This window comes from Lithobates pipiens, unplaced genomic scaffold, assembly GCF_037356315.1.
Source record: "Lithobates pipiens isolate NorthernLeopardFrog02 unplaced genomic scaffold, aLitPip1_a1.2 Scaffold_8, whole genome shotgun sequence".
NCBI classification, from domain to species: Eukaryota; Metazoa; Chordata; class Amphibia; order Anura; family Ranidae; genus Lithobates; species Lithobates pipiens.
The window spans coordinates 618,777,580-618,795,012 of NW_027507903.1; the positions used below are offsets into that span (position 1 = coordinate 618,777,580).

A 17,433-nucleotide genomic window follows, 5' to 3' on the forward strand; every position below is an offset into this window, starting at 1 on the left:
CCTGCTGTGCGCATTATGAGGGGTTCCCACCATCCCTGTGCGGAGTTCCTGGATCTGTACACCTACTGTGCGCATTATGAGGGGCTCCCACCATCCCTGCACTAAGCTCCTGGGTTGATACACCTGCTGTGCCCATTATGATGGGTCACCACCATCCATGTGCTGTGTTCCCAGGTCTGTACATCTGCTGTGCCCATTATGAGGGGTCCCCACCATCCCTGTGCTGAGATCCCAGGTCTGTACACCTTCTGTGCCCATTATCAGGAGTTCCCACCATCCCTGTGCTGAGATCCCAGGTCTGTACACCTGCTGTGCCCATTATGAGGGGTTCCCACCATCCCTGTGCTGAGTTCCCCGGTTAATACACCAGCTATGCCTATTATGAGGGGTCCACACTATCCCTGTGCAGAGTTGCCAGGTTAATACACTGCTGTGCCCATTATGAGGGGTTCCCAGAATCCCTGGATCTGTACACGTGATGTGCACATTACAAGGGGGTCCCACCATCCCTACAGTATTCTGAGTTCCCAGGTCCATACACCTGCTGTGCCCATTAAGAGGGGTTCCCACCATCCCTGCACTGAGCTCCCAGTTTTGATACATCTGCTGTCCCCATCATAGGGGTTCCCACCATCCCTTTGCTGAGATTCCAGGTCTATACACCTGCTGTGCCCATTATGAGGGGTTCCCACCATCCATGTTGGATGTTATATGTATTTTATATTATGGAGAATATAACAGGATGAGCTGGAACACCCAAAACTGCCAGATGGACAGAAACAGAGGGGGCAGTCATGGCAAGCAGATATCATAGTTGGAGTATGTATGACATATGGGAAACCAGGGCCCAATTCAGCCCACCCATAACTAAAATGTCACTTCTGTTTTATGGATTTACTCTAAGAAGGGGGTGCATGGTATCAGTTTCCTTCTATTAGGCGTCCCTCCAATTTTGGATCCTACAAAGCATGTTGAACTGAAAGCCTCATCTGATAGGACGTCATGTTATATGAGCTCTGCACTCATAATTCAGGCCAGATCTAGCACTGGCCAGACATTACAAAAGTAATTGTACAATCCCCTTTAGATCTACCAACACCTATGTTGAGTAAGGGCCTGTCTGATTGGACAGATTAGGGACGCCCTCACATGACATAGATTTATTAAATCTAAAACTGGCCCCAACCTCTACAATCAAGCTGTACAATCTCCTTCAATTTTGCAAACCTATGCAATATATGGACAAACCTATGTGTATCCAATCAGGCAGGCCCTTACTATATAGTTGATGGTAGATCTAAAAGAAGAATGTACAAACAGATTGAATAGTGTATGGTTGGCTTCAAGTTGATTCATCCATTTAGTGTCAGCTTGCAGGAGGAGGACATCTTATAGCAGCTGGTCCTGTTTTGTACGTGATGACGTCAGAGACCTGCAACAAAGGGACGTGGTTTTGTACAGAGAGGAGGAAGCCTGCGGGAGTGAAGAATAAAGTATGTCACCCTACTGGTCAGCCCATAGAGGAAACAAGCGCTTAACCTTGTAGTGGGTTGTACAGCTGGATTTCAAATCAAATTAAAATATCACTTTACAGTTCTAATGTTTAATGCTGCTTTTATTCCCGGCAGGTGTCGTTTAGAGTAAGGTGCTGCATACAAATAAATAAGTGAACATGTACATAATATATATCCTTCATAAATCACTGGTGCCACCCGCTGGTCAGCCTTAGCATGTCAAATTTTTTCATTTTACGGGTCTTGTTGGAGACTGGTACCGGGATGGGGGTTTGGCACTTCCTTTGTTCAGTAGCATGTAGTTCACAGTATATAAGTCTCACTAAAGTTTGTTCAATGTGCGGGTCTAAGACTACATAACAAATCCAAAATAAAACAGGGCCCGTACTTACAGGATATTTCACTGTGCCCACCCTTGAGAGTTAAGTTCCCCAGTTGAGGTCTCACTCATCATGAGGGATTACCATTGTCCCAGCTTAACCGTAAATTTTTTTTTTTTTTTAATGGAGGACACAGAAGGATGTGATGGCTGAAGGTGGTCAGGAACACCGAAAACTCTGAGACAGGTGACAAGAAGAAGAAAAACCATGGCAAGACAATCTCGTTACACAATTTCCCAAAAAAAGCAGAAAATGAATCAACCATTCACTTTAAGAACAGTTTTGAGGAGTAGTCACATTGTGGTGCATTCAAGTACCTGTGGTAATCAATTGCCGTGTCCCTGAGGGAGCCTCCCTGAATCCTTAGCTAAGGCTGTAGATGGGACCTTGGTTTATGCCCATGTTGAGATTAAGCCTGTATCTAATCTCTAAACCATGTTCTTCAACTGTTCTTCACACCCCAAAACCTCTACTGCCCACAAGGGCAAGGGTCTTCAAAAGCAGATTTACAGGGGGGAAACCTTAGTGTCAGGAAGGGCTTAATCTTGGCCTGGCTTGCATAGAAATTGAGATTTTGTGTTCAGCCTTGGGTCCAAGTTGACTCTACAGAAATGCAAGAGTCAGTTTCAAAATTAGGTTAACTGTTCAGCCAGGGTCTAGAACAGTGATGGCGAACCTTGGCACCCCAGATGTTTTGAAACTACATTTTCCATGATGCTCTGGCACTCTGCAGTGTAGTGGTGCATCATGGGAAATGTAGTTCCAAAAAATCTGTGGTGCTGAGATTCACCATCACTGGTCTATAATTCAAGTTGACTCTGCAGGAACACAAGGCTCAATTTCCAGATTGTTCAGCCTGGGCCTAGGATCCAAGTGGACTCTACAAGAACACATGGATGCGTTTCCAAATTAGGTTTCTGTGTTCAGCTTGGTCCTAGGTCCAAGTGGACTCTACGAGAACATAATGGTGAGTTTCTAAATCAGGTTTCCATGTCCAGCTTGGGCCAAGGTTCCAAGTGTACTCTACAGGAACACAAGTGTCAGTTTTCAAATTTGGTTCTGTATTCAGCCTGGACCTAGGATCCAAGTGAATTCTATAGGAACACAAGGATTTGTTTGAGAATTAGGTTCCATGTCCAGCTTAGGCCTTGGATCCAAGTGGACTGTACAGGAACACAAGGGTCAGTTTCCAAATTTGGTTTTGTGTTCAGCCTGGGCCTAGAATTCAAGTGGACTTCATAGGAACACAAGGGACGGTTTCCAGATTAGGTTCCCTGTTCAGCCTGGACCTAGAATTCAAGTGGACTCTACAGGAACACAACGGTAAATTTTCAAATTTGGTTGTGTTCAGCTTAGGCCTAGGATGCACTTGGATTCTACAGGCACACAAGAGTCAGTTTTCATATTAGGGTTCGTGTTTAGCCAGGACCTATAATTCAAGTAAACTCTACAGGAACACAAGGGTCCGTTTCTAAATTAGGTTCTGTGTTCAGCCTGAGCCTAGGATCCAAGTGGCTGCTACAATACAAGGGTCAGCTTCCAGATTTACACAGCGCCGCAAGGTAATGCACTTCAGCAGTTTTAATACATTTGAAGCATTTTAGGTCATGCCAGATTTACTTCAAACTTTGAAGATGGATGGATTTGGGATTCTGGTAGTTGGAGACTTGTTAAATTACTATAGGCTCAGGAAACTGTCACTGTAGGAAATGCATTGTGTTTCCATTCATTGTGTTTGACTGTAGTGTTCCTATTAAACACCTTATCATGGACATTGTGCTCAGGTATAGTCATACATTCTAGGGCTAGTATCAAAAGCCTGTGAGTATGGGCCCTTATACAGGCAATTTGTAGATATCCTATTAGGTTAGAGGCTCCAGTGTTTGCAAAAAGTCATCAGCGGTAATATTAACGAGTATTAGAAAGGTTAAGTACAGTTATTTCTAAATGTTGTAACTGGTCATCATTCTAAGATCTGATGAAGATGATGTAGATGGACTCATATGAATTTCACGGTGCCACCTCAGCCACCTCTGCGTATACCTATGAGGTCAGACAACTTCCGACAGTTCTCCATCTTGAAAGTGTCTGCTTTTTCTCTTAATCTCTCATCCCTATAGAGTCGAGCCAGATTGGCAAGATCGGATCTCTGTTGTTTCTCTCTCCAGCATCCGGCCTGGACTTGTTCTGCATACTCCTTCTCCACAGCCCTCTCCAGCTCTGCTAAAGCCGGACCTCGATAACGCGCGTGAAAATTTTGTCCCACATAGTACGGGACTCCGCGGCTGCTGGTCTCCCTGGAGATGGTCAAGCCAGAAGACGGTCTAGGATGGAGACTGTATGGTGGGTTGGTGGCTGTTAACTGAGCCACTACAGAGACCACCACAAGAATAAGCACTGGGAGGACCTGGATAAAAGCAGAGTATGCGTTTTTGGGCCGACCATTTTCTTCTTCTTCCTCTGGTCTCCTTGGACGTCTAAGATTTTGTTTCTCCATTTCTTCACGCCACCTTGATTTTCGGTTGTCTTGGCCTTTCTTTTCCCACCACTTTGGGCTGGTCCTTCCAGCCTCTTGCCTCCTTTCTTGCTGAGTTTTTGGTCTGCCAGGTTCTCGCTTGGTTTCCTTCTGCCATTTCGGCTGTCCGCCATCTTGTTTCTGATCTCTTTCCCACTGCCATTGTCTTCTCCCTTCATTATACACCTCTTCTCTCCATCTCCATTCCTGTTCAGCGTTTTGCCTCATCTCCTCCCTTTTCCATCTTGGCATGTCTTGTCTGTCCTCTCCAGCTGCCCACCTCTGCCACCTTCCATCTTCCTCTCTGCTTGCATGCCTTTGCTCTCTCGGATGACCTTTAAAGTCGTAGGCCGCTCGGGCTGAATAGTGACCCCTGAAGAACATATCAAAGACATCATTGGTTGACATTTCTGCTTCTGGGGATGCTTGTGTCCGGATTTGGGACTCATCATAAACTTTCCTTTTAGCTGGATCACTGAGAACGCCAAATGCTTTCCCAATAACCTAAAACACATAAAAAAAAAAAGATTGTTAAAATATCATAGATGTAAACCAAATCACTAAAGTCTAAAAAACTAGGACAATTGTATATTAGTCTGCCTCCTGGTTGGAGCAGTTCATCCTTCTTTTAGTGAACCTGGTGGTCCATTTATCCATTTGGTGATATATTGTCTCTGAGACAGAAAGTAATATGAAATCCTAAATTTTAGAGTTGTCTTAAGGTCAAAGGGTGAGGGGAAACCTTCCAATGGGGCAAAAGTTACCCTTGCTTTGGGGGTATTTCTGTTCCACTTCCTGTTTCATCTCCAAGACAGGAAGTGAAGGGAAATCTCCCCAACTGGACACAAACAGCAAACATAACCTGATATTGGGTTCAACACGTCTCTGTCCAGAGCTTAAAATAATGGCAACGCTAATGCCGCGTACACACGATTGGACATTCAGACAACAAAATTCATAGGATTTTTTCCAACGTATATTGGCTCAAACTTGTCTTGCATACACACGGTCACACAATATTTTTGGAAATTCCGAATGTCAAGAACGGGGGACGTACAACGAGCCGAGAAAATTGAAGTTCAATAGCCAGTGCGGCTCTTATGCTTGATTCCAAGCATGCGTAGAACTTTGTGTGTCGGAATTGTGTACAAACGGGTTTTGTTGTTGGAAAATTTGAGATCCAGATCTCAAATTTTGTGTGTCGGGAAATTCCGATGGAAAATGTCCAATTGGAATTTCCGACAAAAAGCTCCCATCGAACATTTTCCATCGGAAAATCCGACCGCGTGTACGCGGCATTACACTTTCATGGCCCCAACCCTCTTGGACTCAATCTGCCTAATAAAATACATATCTACCCCTCTTTCCTGTAATATCCACTGCGGGGACCTGCCCAGAATTACACAACCTTTTGCTCGAAAAATGCCCCGACTGGGTGCTCTCCTTATTGCGCATTGCTGTGGCCCCATTTATACCTATAGGTGAGCCATACTCCACTGGAGGGCCGGTGCCCGATGAGTACAGCAAATTCAAAGGAAATAATCAGACCACAGTGTCCAAGCTCAGTAAGGAGGAACATTTTCCAAGCAGAGGCTATGCAGCTCCTCCCCTGACGGACGTTCTAGCTGTTCCTTACTCTACTGAAAGTAGCTGTCCCCTACTCCAGCCAAGAAATTAGGAGGGTTCTGACTTGCTGCAGCTTCTAATGCACATTGTGAAAAGCTCACAGTGTGCGGTGAAATCAAAGTAAATCTTTTCAGTAGAGGAGAGGAGCCTGTACAACTGTGCAAGACTGAAGTGGAGGCCAGACATTAGTATTAAAGTGTGTATCTATAGCCCAAACTGTTTTCTAGTTTTGGATGGAGTCGGGAGAGGTTAAAGTGTATTTTCTTTCCCTCTGTGACCCACGGGGGAACCTCACTTCCTGTTCCAGACATACAACAAGATGTGAGGGAAATTCCCCTCTTATACAATTGGAACAGGTGTCCCCATTGGAAGAATTTCTTCAACTCTTCTGGCAACAACTCCAATGCCGCGTACACACGACTGGACTTTTTCGGCAGCAAAGGTCCAATCTGACAGACATAGAACATGTTTAAAATGTTTCCACCAGAACTCCACCGGACCCAGTCCCTATCAAATCAAAAGTTCAAATCGGTTTGTGTGTATGCTAGTCCGACAGACGAAAACCGACGCTAGGGCAGCTATTGGCTACTGGCTATGAACTTCCTTATTCTAGTCCGGTCGTACGTCATCACGTTCAAATCCGTCAGACTTTGGTGTGATTGTGTGTGGCCAAGTCCGTTCATTCGGAAAGTCTGCGGAACTCCGCCGAAAGTCCGTCGGGAAGACCGTTGGACCTAGTCCATCGAAAAGTCCAGTCGTGTATACGTGGCATAAAATGTAAGATTTCCCATCATTTTCTCCTATGGAGACAACAATGATCACTGGGGACACAGATAGCAATTAAAACTTCTAACCCCACTATATCCAAAAATGTAGAACAAGTTTTGCCTTTACCTACACTTTAAGACCCCCCCCCACACTTGATACTTCCTGACAACTGGCCAACATCACAAAATGTTGTCACCTTCTCCGAAAGAGTTCATAAAGGTGCCCACTCTCTTTGCAATCCAATCATTTAGGGCCAATTCAAACTATATGCAGTGACAGATGTTTTATCGCATGGTAAAACGTCCATCACTGCAGGGACACACAGAAAAAATTATTTCCTATGTGTAGAGTTACCCCCCGTCCAGGATTCACCCGGACAGTCAGGGTTTTGAATCACTTGTCCAGGTTTCAGTCCGCCTGAAACCCGGACATATTATTCAGACCGGGCTGCGGCTCTCCAAGTAACTGAGATCACTGTCACAAAGCTGTTGCCATCCCTGAGCTGCGGGCAGCTTTCTGGGGGCAGGTTTGGCATCACTGAAGGGTGGGGGGGCAATGACGTGAGCCACACCCGCTGTTAGCCATGGTGTGCTCTGCACGCCGCATTACTACTCTCCTTGGGGCACCCAAATATGTCCCAGGTCTTTTATAATCATAGTGTTTACTACCAGAAAAAAAAATTGACCTGAGCCACTAAAGTGTTCGGGTTTGGCTTGAAGAAAAGGTGGCACCTATGTGTCCCATTCACACTGCTGCATTTTATTGCAGAGCATCGGCCCCAATCGCGCTGCAATGTTAGGCACATCGCATGTACATTTTGTACACTTCAAATAAAGCTGGTGCAAAAAAAAAAAAAAAAACAACAACAAAAAAAGGGGACGGTGCGATGTGCTGAATTGTGCACTGCACTGCGCCCTAGGCCACTGGCAATGCAGAGCGGCTGGAGTGCCGAATCAGCCTTTGCACTCCTTGTTGCTTTTTTTTTTACTCAATCAATCGAATTTCAATAAAACCTTCAAAATTCAACAGAAATGATATTTTTTATTAAAATTATCACTTTTTTTAAGATTGCAATTCTAAAAATATTTGGATTGACTCAAAGAACAAAAATGCAAAATTACTATCAATATTAGAAATGTCATTTGAATGCAACCTATAGAGACCAAAATAAAGGTGAACTGAGACCCGTAGTTGTTTTATAACTCTTAGCCCTTGTACACAAGGTCGGACATTCCGATTGAAAATGTCCGATTGGACCATGTTGTCGGATAATCTGACCATGTGTGGGCTCCATCGGACTGTTTCTGTCGGAATATCCGACAGACAATGTTTTAGCGTTGGGCTATAAAATTTTCTGACAACATGATCCAATCGGACTTTGTCCCATCGTTTGTAGAGAATTCCGATCGGACAAAGTGCCACGAATGCTCAGATCAAATTCCTAGACCGAAGCTATTGGCTACTAGCCTGAACGTAGTCCCAACGTAACGAAATAATGTCACAACTTTGTCCGACCGTGTGTATGCAACACCAGTTTCGGACAAAATCTGACGGATTTTGTTGTCGGAATGTCCGACCGTGTGTATAAGGGCTTAACGTGGACCCGTTATCAGATACACCCAGATCCTCTATTACTTTATGACCACTGACAGGTTAAGTGAATAACTTTGAATATCTTGTTACAATGGCATCTGAAACTGGGTGGGATATATTAGGCAGCAAGTAAACATGTTGTTCCTGAAGTTGATGTGTTAAAAGCAGAAAAAAAATGGCCATCACAGTTTGTTGTGTATGGGGCTGCGTAGCTGCAGGCCGGCCCTGGGTGCCCCCCCCCTGCACCAGCTCGTGGTGCATCCACCCAGGATCATCCCTGAATCCGGGGACAAAACCGGGGACAGGCGGGCTCCGGGGACAGTGTCCTGAATCCGGGGACGTCTGGTCACCCTAAAGTACACCCCTTAATGGAAATGGTATTCCCTGATAGTAGTAGCCTCTTTCACCCTGTGCCCTACCACACTGCAAAAGCGGTTCATGAATGGTTTGAGGAACACAACAAGTTTGAGGTGTTGATTCCAAATTCTCCAGATTTCAATCCAATCGAGCATCTATGGAATGTGCTGGGAAAACAAGTCTGATCCATGGAGGTCCCACCTCGCAACTTACAGGACTTAACCACTTACGGACCAGCCGGCGCTTTGATGCTGAGTACCGTTGTTATGGCAGCAGATAGCTGCCATAACCCCATTATTTTTAAAAAGGTCTGACGGTCCTCTTTCAGATAAAAGTGGTCTCTGTGGTGGATTCACCGCAAGATCACTTTTATCCGCTGCGGGAGAGGTGCTCCCGCCACACTCCGGCCGTCTCCGCCGCTTACCACAGCCATCGGTAGCGGCGGAGACGATTGGGCCCTTTCCCCTCTGAGGCTGGAAGTCTGGTGAGGGAAAGACGGCCCTCACTTGGCTCCGTACCATTGGATGACAGAAACTACGTCTAACATCACTTCTGCCCAGTGGTCTTAAAAGGGGACTTTTTTTTTTTAATTGAAAAGAAAAAAAAAAATTTTTTTTATTGCATTTAAGTGTAAATGTGAGATCTGATGTCTTTTTGACCCCAGATCTCACATTAACCTCTTCCCGTCTGCGCTATAGCCGAAATACAGCTGCATTGCAGACCTACTTTGCTGGGAGGGTGTCCATAGACATCCTCCCGTGCTCAAGCGGCCTGCGCGCCCCCCTGCAGGGCGCACACAGCGTGCTCTGTGATCAGCGAGTCTATGAGACTCGGCTGATCACAGATCAGAGTGAGGGGTCGATCTCGACCCCATACCACATGATCAGCTGTCAGCCAATGATAGCTGATCATGTGATGTAAACAGAGGCGGCAATAGGCGATTTTTCTCCTCGCGCTAGTAGCGTGAGGAGAAAAAAAAAAGCCGATCACCAGCGGCTGTGAGAGGGACATCGGTCCCGATCGCGGAGAGCCTCTGCAGAGGCTTCTGTGCCCACCTGTGCCACCTACCAGTGCACAACAGTGCTGCCTACTAGTGCCCATGAGCACCACCTACCAGTTCCCACAGTACCACCCATCAGTGCCCACAGTGCCACCTATAAATGCCACCAGTGTCTCATCACCAGTGCTGCCTATCAATACCACCTACCAGTGCCCATCAGTGCCGCCCATCAGTGACATCTATCATTGCCCATGAGTGCCACCCATCAGTGCCGCCCATCAGTGACATCGATCAGTGCCCATGAGTGCCGCTCCTCAGTGCCATCTTATCTGTGCCTATCAGCGTCGCCTTGTCTGCGCCTATCAGCGTCGTCTTGTCTGCGCCTATCAGCGTCGCCTTGTCTGCGCCTATCAGCGTCGCCTTGTCTGCGCCTATCAGCGTCGCCTTGTCTGCGCCTATCAGTGCAGCCCATCAGTGCCCATTAGTGCAGCCTCATCAGCGAATATCAATGAAGGGGAAAAATTACCTGTTTGCAAAATGTTATAACAAATTATGAAACATGTTTTTTTTTTAAATGTCTGTATTTTTTTTGTTTGTTTAGCAAAAAATAAATCAAAGTGGTGATTAAATACCACCAAAAGAAAGCTCCATTTGTGTGAAAAACATGATAACAATTTCATTTGGGTACAGCGTTGTATGACCACGCAATTGTTATTCAAAGTGTGACAGCGATAAAAGCTGAAAATTGGTCTGGGCAGGAGGGGGGTTTAAGTGCCTGGTAAGTAAGTGGTTAAAAAGGGCCTGTCATGCTTTTTTTCTATTACAATGATGTTTACATTCCTTGTAATATGAATAAAAGTGACCCAATTTATTATTTTTTTTAAATGGACAGTGTAAAAATAAAAAAGTAAAATAAATAAGTAAAAAAATAAATAAATTAGAGTGCCCCATTTGGCCGAGCTCGCGGGCAGAAGCGAACACATATGTAAGTCACGCCCACACATGGTGTTCAAATAAAGTCGCGCCCCCATAAATGGTGTTCAAACCACACGTGAGCTATCGCCGCGATTGTCAGAGCGAGAGCAATAATTCTAGCCCTAGACCTCCTCTTCTCTCCCTCACATTTTTGTAAATATTTTGTTATATCTTTTCATGTGACAACACTGAAGAAATGACACTTTGCTAAAGAGGTGAGTGTACAGCTTGTATAACAGTGTCAATTTGCTGTCCCCCCAAAATAACTCAACACACAGCCATTAATGTCTAAACCGATGGCAACAAAAGTGAGTACACCCCTAAGTGAAAATGTCCAAATTGGGCCCAATTAGCCATTTTCTGTCCCACGGTGTCATGTGACTCGTTTGTGTTACAAGGTCTCAGGTGTGAATGGGGAGCAGGTGTGTTAAATTTGGTTTTATCGCTCTCACTCTCATACTGGTCACTGGAAGTTCAACATGGCATCTCATGGCAAAGAACTCTCTGAAGATCTGAAAAAAAGAATTGTTGCTCTACTTAAAGATGGCCTAGGCTATAAGAAGATTGCAAAGACCCTGAAACTGAGCTGCAGCACGGTGGGCAAGACTATACAGCGGTTTAACAGGACAGCTTCCACTCAGAACAGGCCTCACCATGGTCGACCAAAGAAGTTGAGTGCACGTGTTCAGCGTCATATCCAGAGGTTGTCTTTGGGAAATAGATGTATGAGTGCTGCCAGCATTGCTGCAGAGGTTAAAGGGGTGGGGGAGGGTCAGCCTGTCAGTCCTCAGACCATACGCCGCACGCTGCATCAATTCGGTCTGCATGGCTGTTATCCCAGAAGGAAGCCTCTTCTAAAGATGATGCACAAGAAAGCCCGCAAACAGCATGATGAAGACAAGCAGACTAAGGGCATGGATTACTGAAAACATGTCCTGTAGTCTGATGAGACCAAGATAAACGTATTTGGTTCAGATGGTGTCATGCGTGTGTGGCGGAAGCCCGGTGAGGAGTACAAAGACAAGTGTGTCTTGCCTACAGTCAAGCATGGTCTGGGGCTGCATGAGTGCTGCCAGCACTGAAGCGCTACAGTTCATTGAGGGAACCATGAATGTCAACATGTACTGTGACATACTGAAGCAGAACATGATGCCCACCCTTCGGGGACTGGGCCGCAGGGCAGTATTCCAACATGATAACGACCCCAAACACACCCCCAAGACGACCACTGCCTTGCTAAAGAAACTGAGGGTAAAGATGATGGACTGGCCAAGCATGTCTCCAGACCTAAACCTTATTGAGCATCTGTGGGGCATCCTCAAACACAAGGTGAAGGAGTGCAAGGTCTCTAATATCCACCAGCTCCATGATGTTCTCACGGAGGAGTGTTCCATGCCCAAGAGGGTTAAAGCAGTGCTGGAAAAGAATGGTGGCCAGTGGCGTACTGTGGGGGGCGGGCTTCCCCAGGTGACACACATTCAGGGGGGTGTCAGGCCAGCGCCCTCCCCCTCTGCAACTGAAGAGGAGACAGCGCCACGGGTTAGGCAGTGGCGCGGTGACAGACCACACAGAGAGAGCCCGAGGCACTGGCAGTAGCATTGCAGGGGGGAGGTGCGAGCAGCACCCGAGTGACATCTGTCGGCTCAGTGATCTGGGACCCGGTGCAACAATCCCCTTCTCTCTGTGGTCACGTAGCGCCGTTCTGATCAGTCTCGGCAGCGGCTGTCACAGCCGAGCAGAGAGAAGCCTCCTCCTCCTCCTCCTTTATGTCTACACAGTGCTGTGCATGCAGGAGGAGGGGGAGGCGGCTTCACTCTGCTCGGCTGTGACAGCTGCTGCAGAGACTGATCAGAACAGCGCGACGCGACCACAGAGAGAAGGGGATTGTTGCCCCGAGTCCCCGATCACTGAGCCGACAGATGTCACTCAGGTGCTGTTCACACCTCCCCCCTGCAATGCCACTGCCTTGGGCTCTCCGTGTGTGTTCCAAGGTACATTATGAGTCTGTAGGGGGGGGGGCTGTATTGTTAGGGGGGTCTGTGCACTGTAGGGGGGTTCTTTACTGTAGGGGGGTCTGTGCACTGTAGGGGGGTTCTTTACTGTGGCGGGTTCTGCACTGTAGGGGGGGTCTTGCACTGTAGGGGGGGTCCTGCGCTATAGGGAGGGTCCTGCACTATAGGGGAGGATTCGGCACTGCAGGGGGTCTGCAGTGTAGGGGGTATGCACTGTAGAGGGGAAGGGGTCTGTACTGTAGGGGGGTCTGTACTGTAGGGGAGGATTCTGTACTGTAGGGGGGTCTGTACTGTAGGGGAGGATTCTGTACTGTAGGGGGGAGAGGTCTGTACTGTAGGGGAGTCTGTACTGTATGGGGGTCTACGCTGTAAGAGGGTCTGCACTGTAGGGGAGGATTCTGTACTGTAGGGGAGTCTGTAGGGGGGTCTGCGCTGTAGGATGGAGGGGTCTGTACTGTAGGAGGGTCTGCACTGTAGGGGAGGATTCTGTACTGTAGGGGGGTCTGTACTGTAGGGGGGTCTACACTGTAGATGGGGGGTTTGTACGGTAGGGAGGGGTTCTGCACTGTAGGGGGTCTGTGTAACATGCAGGGGGTCCAGAGCTGTGAGGGGCTGTGTAATGTAAAGGGGTGCAGAGGTTCAGGGTGCTGTGTAATGTAAAGGGGTCCAGAGGTACAAGGGCTGTGTAATGTAAAGGGGTCCAGAGGTTCAGGGTGCTGTGTAATGTAAAGGGGTCCAGAGGTACAATGGCTGTGTAATGTAAAGGGGTCCAGAGGTTCAGGGTGCTGTGTAATGTAAAGGGGTCCAGAGGTACAATGGCTGTGTAATGTAAAGGGGTCAGGAGGTTCAAGGTGCTGTGTTATGTAAAGGGGTCCAGAGGTACAAGGGCTGTGTAATGTAAAGGGGTCCAGAGGTGCAGGGTGCTGTGTAATGTAAAGAGGTCCTTAGGTGCAAGGTCCTGTGTAATGTAAAGGGGTCCAGATGTGCAGGGTGCTGTGTAATGTAAAGGGGTCCAGAGGTGCAGTTGTGGAGGGGGGGTACACAGTAGTGACAAAAAGATATTGAAGGATGCAGAGGTATGCAGGGGGCACAGTGGGGTGTTTTTACATTTTAAGGTGGGGTGCCAGATATAGGATCCGCCCTGGGTGCCAAATGCTCTAGGTACGCCCCTGATGGTGGCCACACAAAATATTGACACTTTGGGCCCAATTTGGACATGTTCACTTAGGGGTGTACTCACTTTTGTTGCCAGCGGTTTAGACATTAATGGCTGTGTGTTGAGTTATTTTGAGGGGGCAGCAAATTTACACTGTTATACAAGCTGTACACTCACTACTTTACATTCTAGCAAAGTGTCATTTCTTCAGTGTTGTCACATGAAAAGATATAATACAATATTGACAAAAATGCGAGGGATGTACTCACTTTTGTGAAATACTGTATATATATATATATATATATATATATATATATATATATATATATATAAAATATGTTTGGGGGTTCTAAGTAATTTTCTAGCCAAAAAAATGATTTTAACTTGTAAACACCAAGTGCAAAGAATAGGCCTGGTCCTTATCTGCTACTGATGGCTTGGTGCCAGAAAGCACAGCCTTCAGAGGTCTAGTGGAGTCCATGCTTCTGTGGGTCAGGGTTGTTTTGGTGGCAAAAGGGGGGCCTACTGAATATTAGGTGGGTGGTCAAAAGGTTATGGCTGATCAGTGTATTTTTAAATGTTAAGGTAAATTTATAAAAAAAGTCACAGGGCTATTTGTCCTGTGAAACTGCATGGACTTTTGTTTTTATGCGAATGGAGGCAAATGTTATTAGGCTGTTTTCCCTGCATGTCAATGTTTTTCATTCATACAGAATAAAGTGAATCACAAAAATACCCCATTATGGTCAATGGATGGAGCTGACAATCATAGTAAATTAGTATTTCATATAGATATCAGCTCCGTTTAGTGGCCATAAGATTATTGACATCATAATGTCCTAAAACAGTGGTTCTCAACCTCAGTCCTCAAGTACCTCCAATGGGCCATGTTTTGGGAACCTCTCTTAGATAAAATAGCTCTTATTTATACCATGCCATTGAAATTGATTTAAAGCAGCTGTGCAAAGTAAAGGAAAACCTGAAAACATGGCCGGGTGAGGGGGTACTTGAGGACTGAGGTTGAGAACCACTGACCTAAAAGATCCATCACCAGGTACTCAAACATCTTTTGTATCCCACCACCCCTCTCACCTTGAAGGCCTCTGTGGCTCCTGGAGAGCTGTTTTTGTCGGGGTGGTACCGTAACGCCAACTTCCGATAGGCCTTCCTCAGCACATCTTCGCTGACATCTTTTCTGACTCCGAGCACGCTGTAGTAGTTGTCGGTGTCGGCAAACCCTTGGGTAACCTTTTCTTCCTGCTCTTCATCGTCCTCCTCCTCATCATCATCTTCTTCCTCCTCATCCTCGTCTTCCTCTTCTTCTTCTTCATCATGTTGGTGGAACGTGGGGCTGCCACAGCTGCAGCAACCCTCGCAATGGTTGGCGTTTTGCCAGGAGCCGCTATAATGGCTGCGGGGTGGCTCACAGAAGGCCCGCTCTGCTTCGAACCAACCATCTCGTATGGCTTGTATGAGCCCGGCCGCTGTACGAGTCGGGTAGAGGACCTGGGCCTGGTAGAGGTAATTCAGCGCATCTTCCGTCCTTCCACACTGGAGGCGTACTCGAGCAATCTTGATCAGCATCTCGGCCCGTTGGCGATCCATCTTTGCTTTACTGATCTACCACGAACAATGGCTAAAAACTTTTTGAGCCGGCTAACTATTAACGTACAATGGACAAAAAATTTGTCACGATTTTGGAAGATCTACCTCTTCGGAAGCGTGAGGCCCATGGGGCTTGCAACCGTCCGTGAATATTCCTTGGCCCTGCAAGAGTAGCTAGAGTCCATTTACAAGCATCCAAACGGGGAATACTAAATAAGACTTCTACGTAGTAGGATAACCTTTTGTGTTGCACGCAATGCAAATTTTCGAAGCAGTTCTTGCCGACCGGCCAAGCCACATGTCGTGTTTGGTGGAGCCTAATTTCCGTATCAGTTAGGTGTTACAACCACGATATTAATTCACAGCTCACATCCAGAGTACCGACACCTGCCCGGTGAGTAGAAAGGAAGCCTCCGGCGGTCTACGGTTTGAGAATTTTTTCGGGTTGCTTGATCGAAGCTCCAGCCTGCAGATTTTCTCTTTTGTTAACGAAAGGAAAGAGAAAAAGGATTCAGGATTAGAGGGAATGGTGGATCCAGAAGGTTTAAATCGAGCAGTTGGGTGACGAGCTCCGGATGATGCCGGCGTGTTTTCATTCCCGTAGCCACCTGCACAGCGGCGTAATTCTAATCCCTGTAGTCTCCTTTTTATAGATTAATTAGCCACGGCGACAGAAGCCAGGCATCATATATCGCTGGCGAGCTTCCACCTCCCCTTCCCCCCCCCCTACACCGGCCCTATAAAAAGCCAAAGCTGCTGGATGCAGCTGCCTTTAAGACAACACAAGCACTACAGACAGCAGCAGCTGATGCTAAACCCACAGCTCTTCCTTCCTGCCCCGGGGCACGCTGGGAAATGTAGTCTTCCAAGCAGCAGATAGGCAGATGTCCTCCTCGGCATCCAGACCATTGTATAATGTGCAGCCGTATCCGTTCTTGTATCAGGGATGGCATTTCATTAGCATTAAAGCAATGGCACATTCTTTATTGCTTTTTTTTTTGCATCTATCATTATTATTATTATTTTACAGGATGTAAATAGCACAAACAATTTGCAAAGCACTTTACAAAATGATTGCATTATAAAATATTGCATAAAAATGGTTTACAGAGTTTTAAAATAAAAAATAGATGTAAAGGTAAAAAAAAAAAAAAAGAAAAAGAAACATTTTAATAAAAAAGAGGCTATGAAGTATATATCAAAGAAAGAGGCTTCATAAGGAAAAATAATTTTGATTTGAGACATGGAATAGCCTTGTTCTCTGTACAGCACTACAGTATATGCCAGAGCTATATAATAATATATAATCCTAATTAGGGATGAGCCGAACACCCCCCGGTTCGGTTCGTACCAGAACCTTCGAACGGACCTAAAATTCGTACGAACTTTAGAACCCTATTAAAGTCTATGGGACTCGAACGTTGGAAATCAAAAGTGCTAATTTTAACCACTTGCTTACTGGGCACTTAAACCCCCCTCAGTCCCAGACCAATTTTCAGCTTTCAGCGCTGATGCACTTTGAATGACAATTGCGCGGTCATACAACACTGTACCCAAATGAAATTTTTATCATTTTTTTCCCACAAATAGAGCGTTCCTTTGGTGGTATTTAGTTACAGCTCGGAGTTTTATTTTTTGCTAAACAAACAAAAAAAGATGCAAAAAAAAAAAAAAAAAAATCATGTTTTAATAGTTTGTTATAAAATTTTGCAAACGGGTCATTTTTCTCCTTCATTGAAGTGCGCTGATTAGGCGGCACTGATAGGCTGCATTGGTGGGCACTGATGGGCTGCATTGGTGGGCACTGATGGGCTGCATTGGTGGGCACTGATAGGCTGCATTGGTGGGCACTGATAGGCTGCACTGGTGGGCACTGATAGGCATAGTTAAGGCGGCACTAATAGGCACAGATAAGACGGCACCGATGGGCAC

The 17,433-nt window shown here is 46.2% G+C and overlaps 1 protein-coding gene across 1 annotated transcript; it reads right to left on the bottom strand.

Moving 5' to 3' along the window:
• Nucleotides 1-1,594: 1,594 nt before the first annotated feature.
• On the bottom strand, nt 1,595-16,286 carry LOC143961436 (dnaJ homolog subfamily C member 18-like). Its single transcript, XM_077470728.1, has 2 exons — nt 14,989-16,286; nt 1,595-4,913 (listed from the first exon to the last, which is right to left on the bottom strand). The coding sequence occupies exons 1-2, from the start codon at nt 15,499-15,501 to the stop codon at nt 3,918-3,920; spliced, it is 1,509 nt and encodes a 502-aa protein (XP_077326854.1). The 5' UTR covers nt 15,502-16,286; the 3' UTR covers nt 1,595-3,917.
• Nucleotides 16,287-17,433: the final 1,147 nt, after the last annotated feature.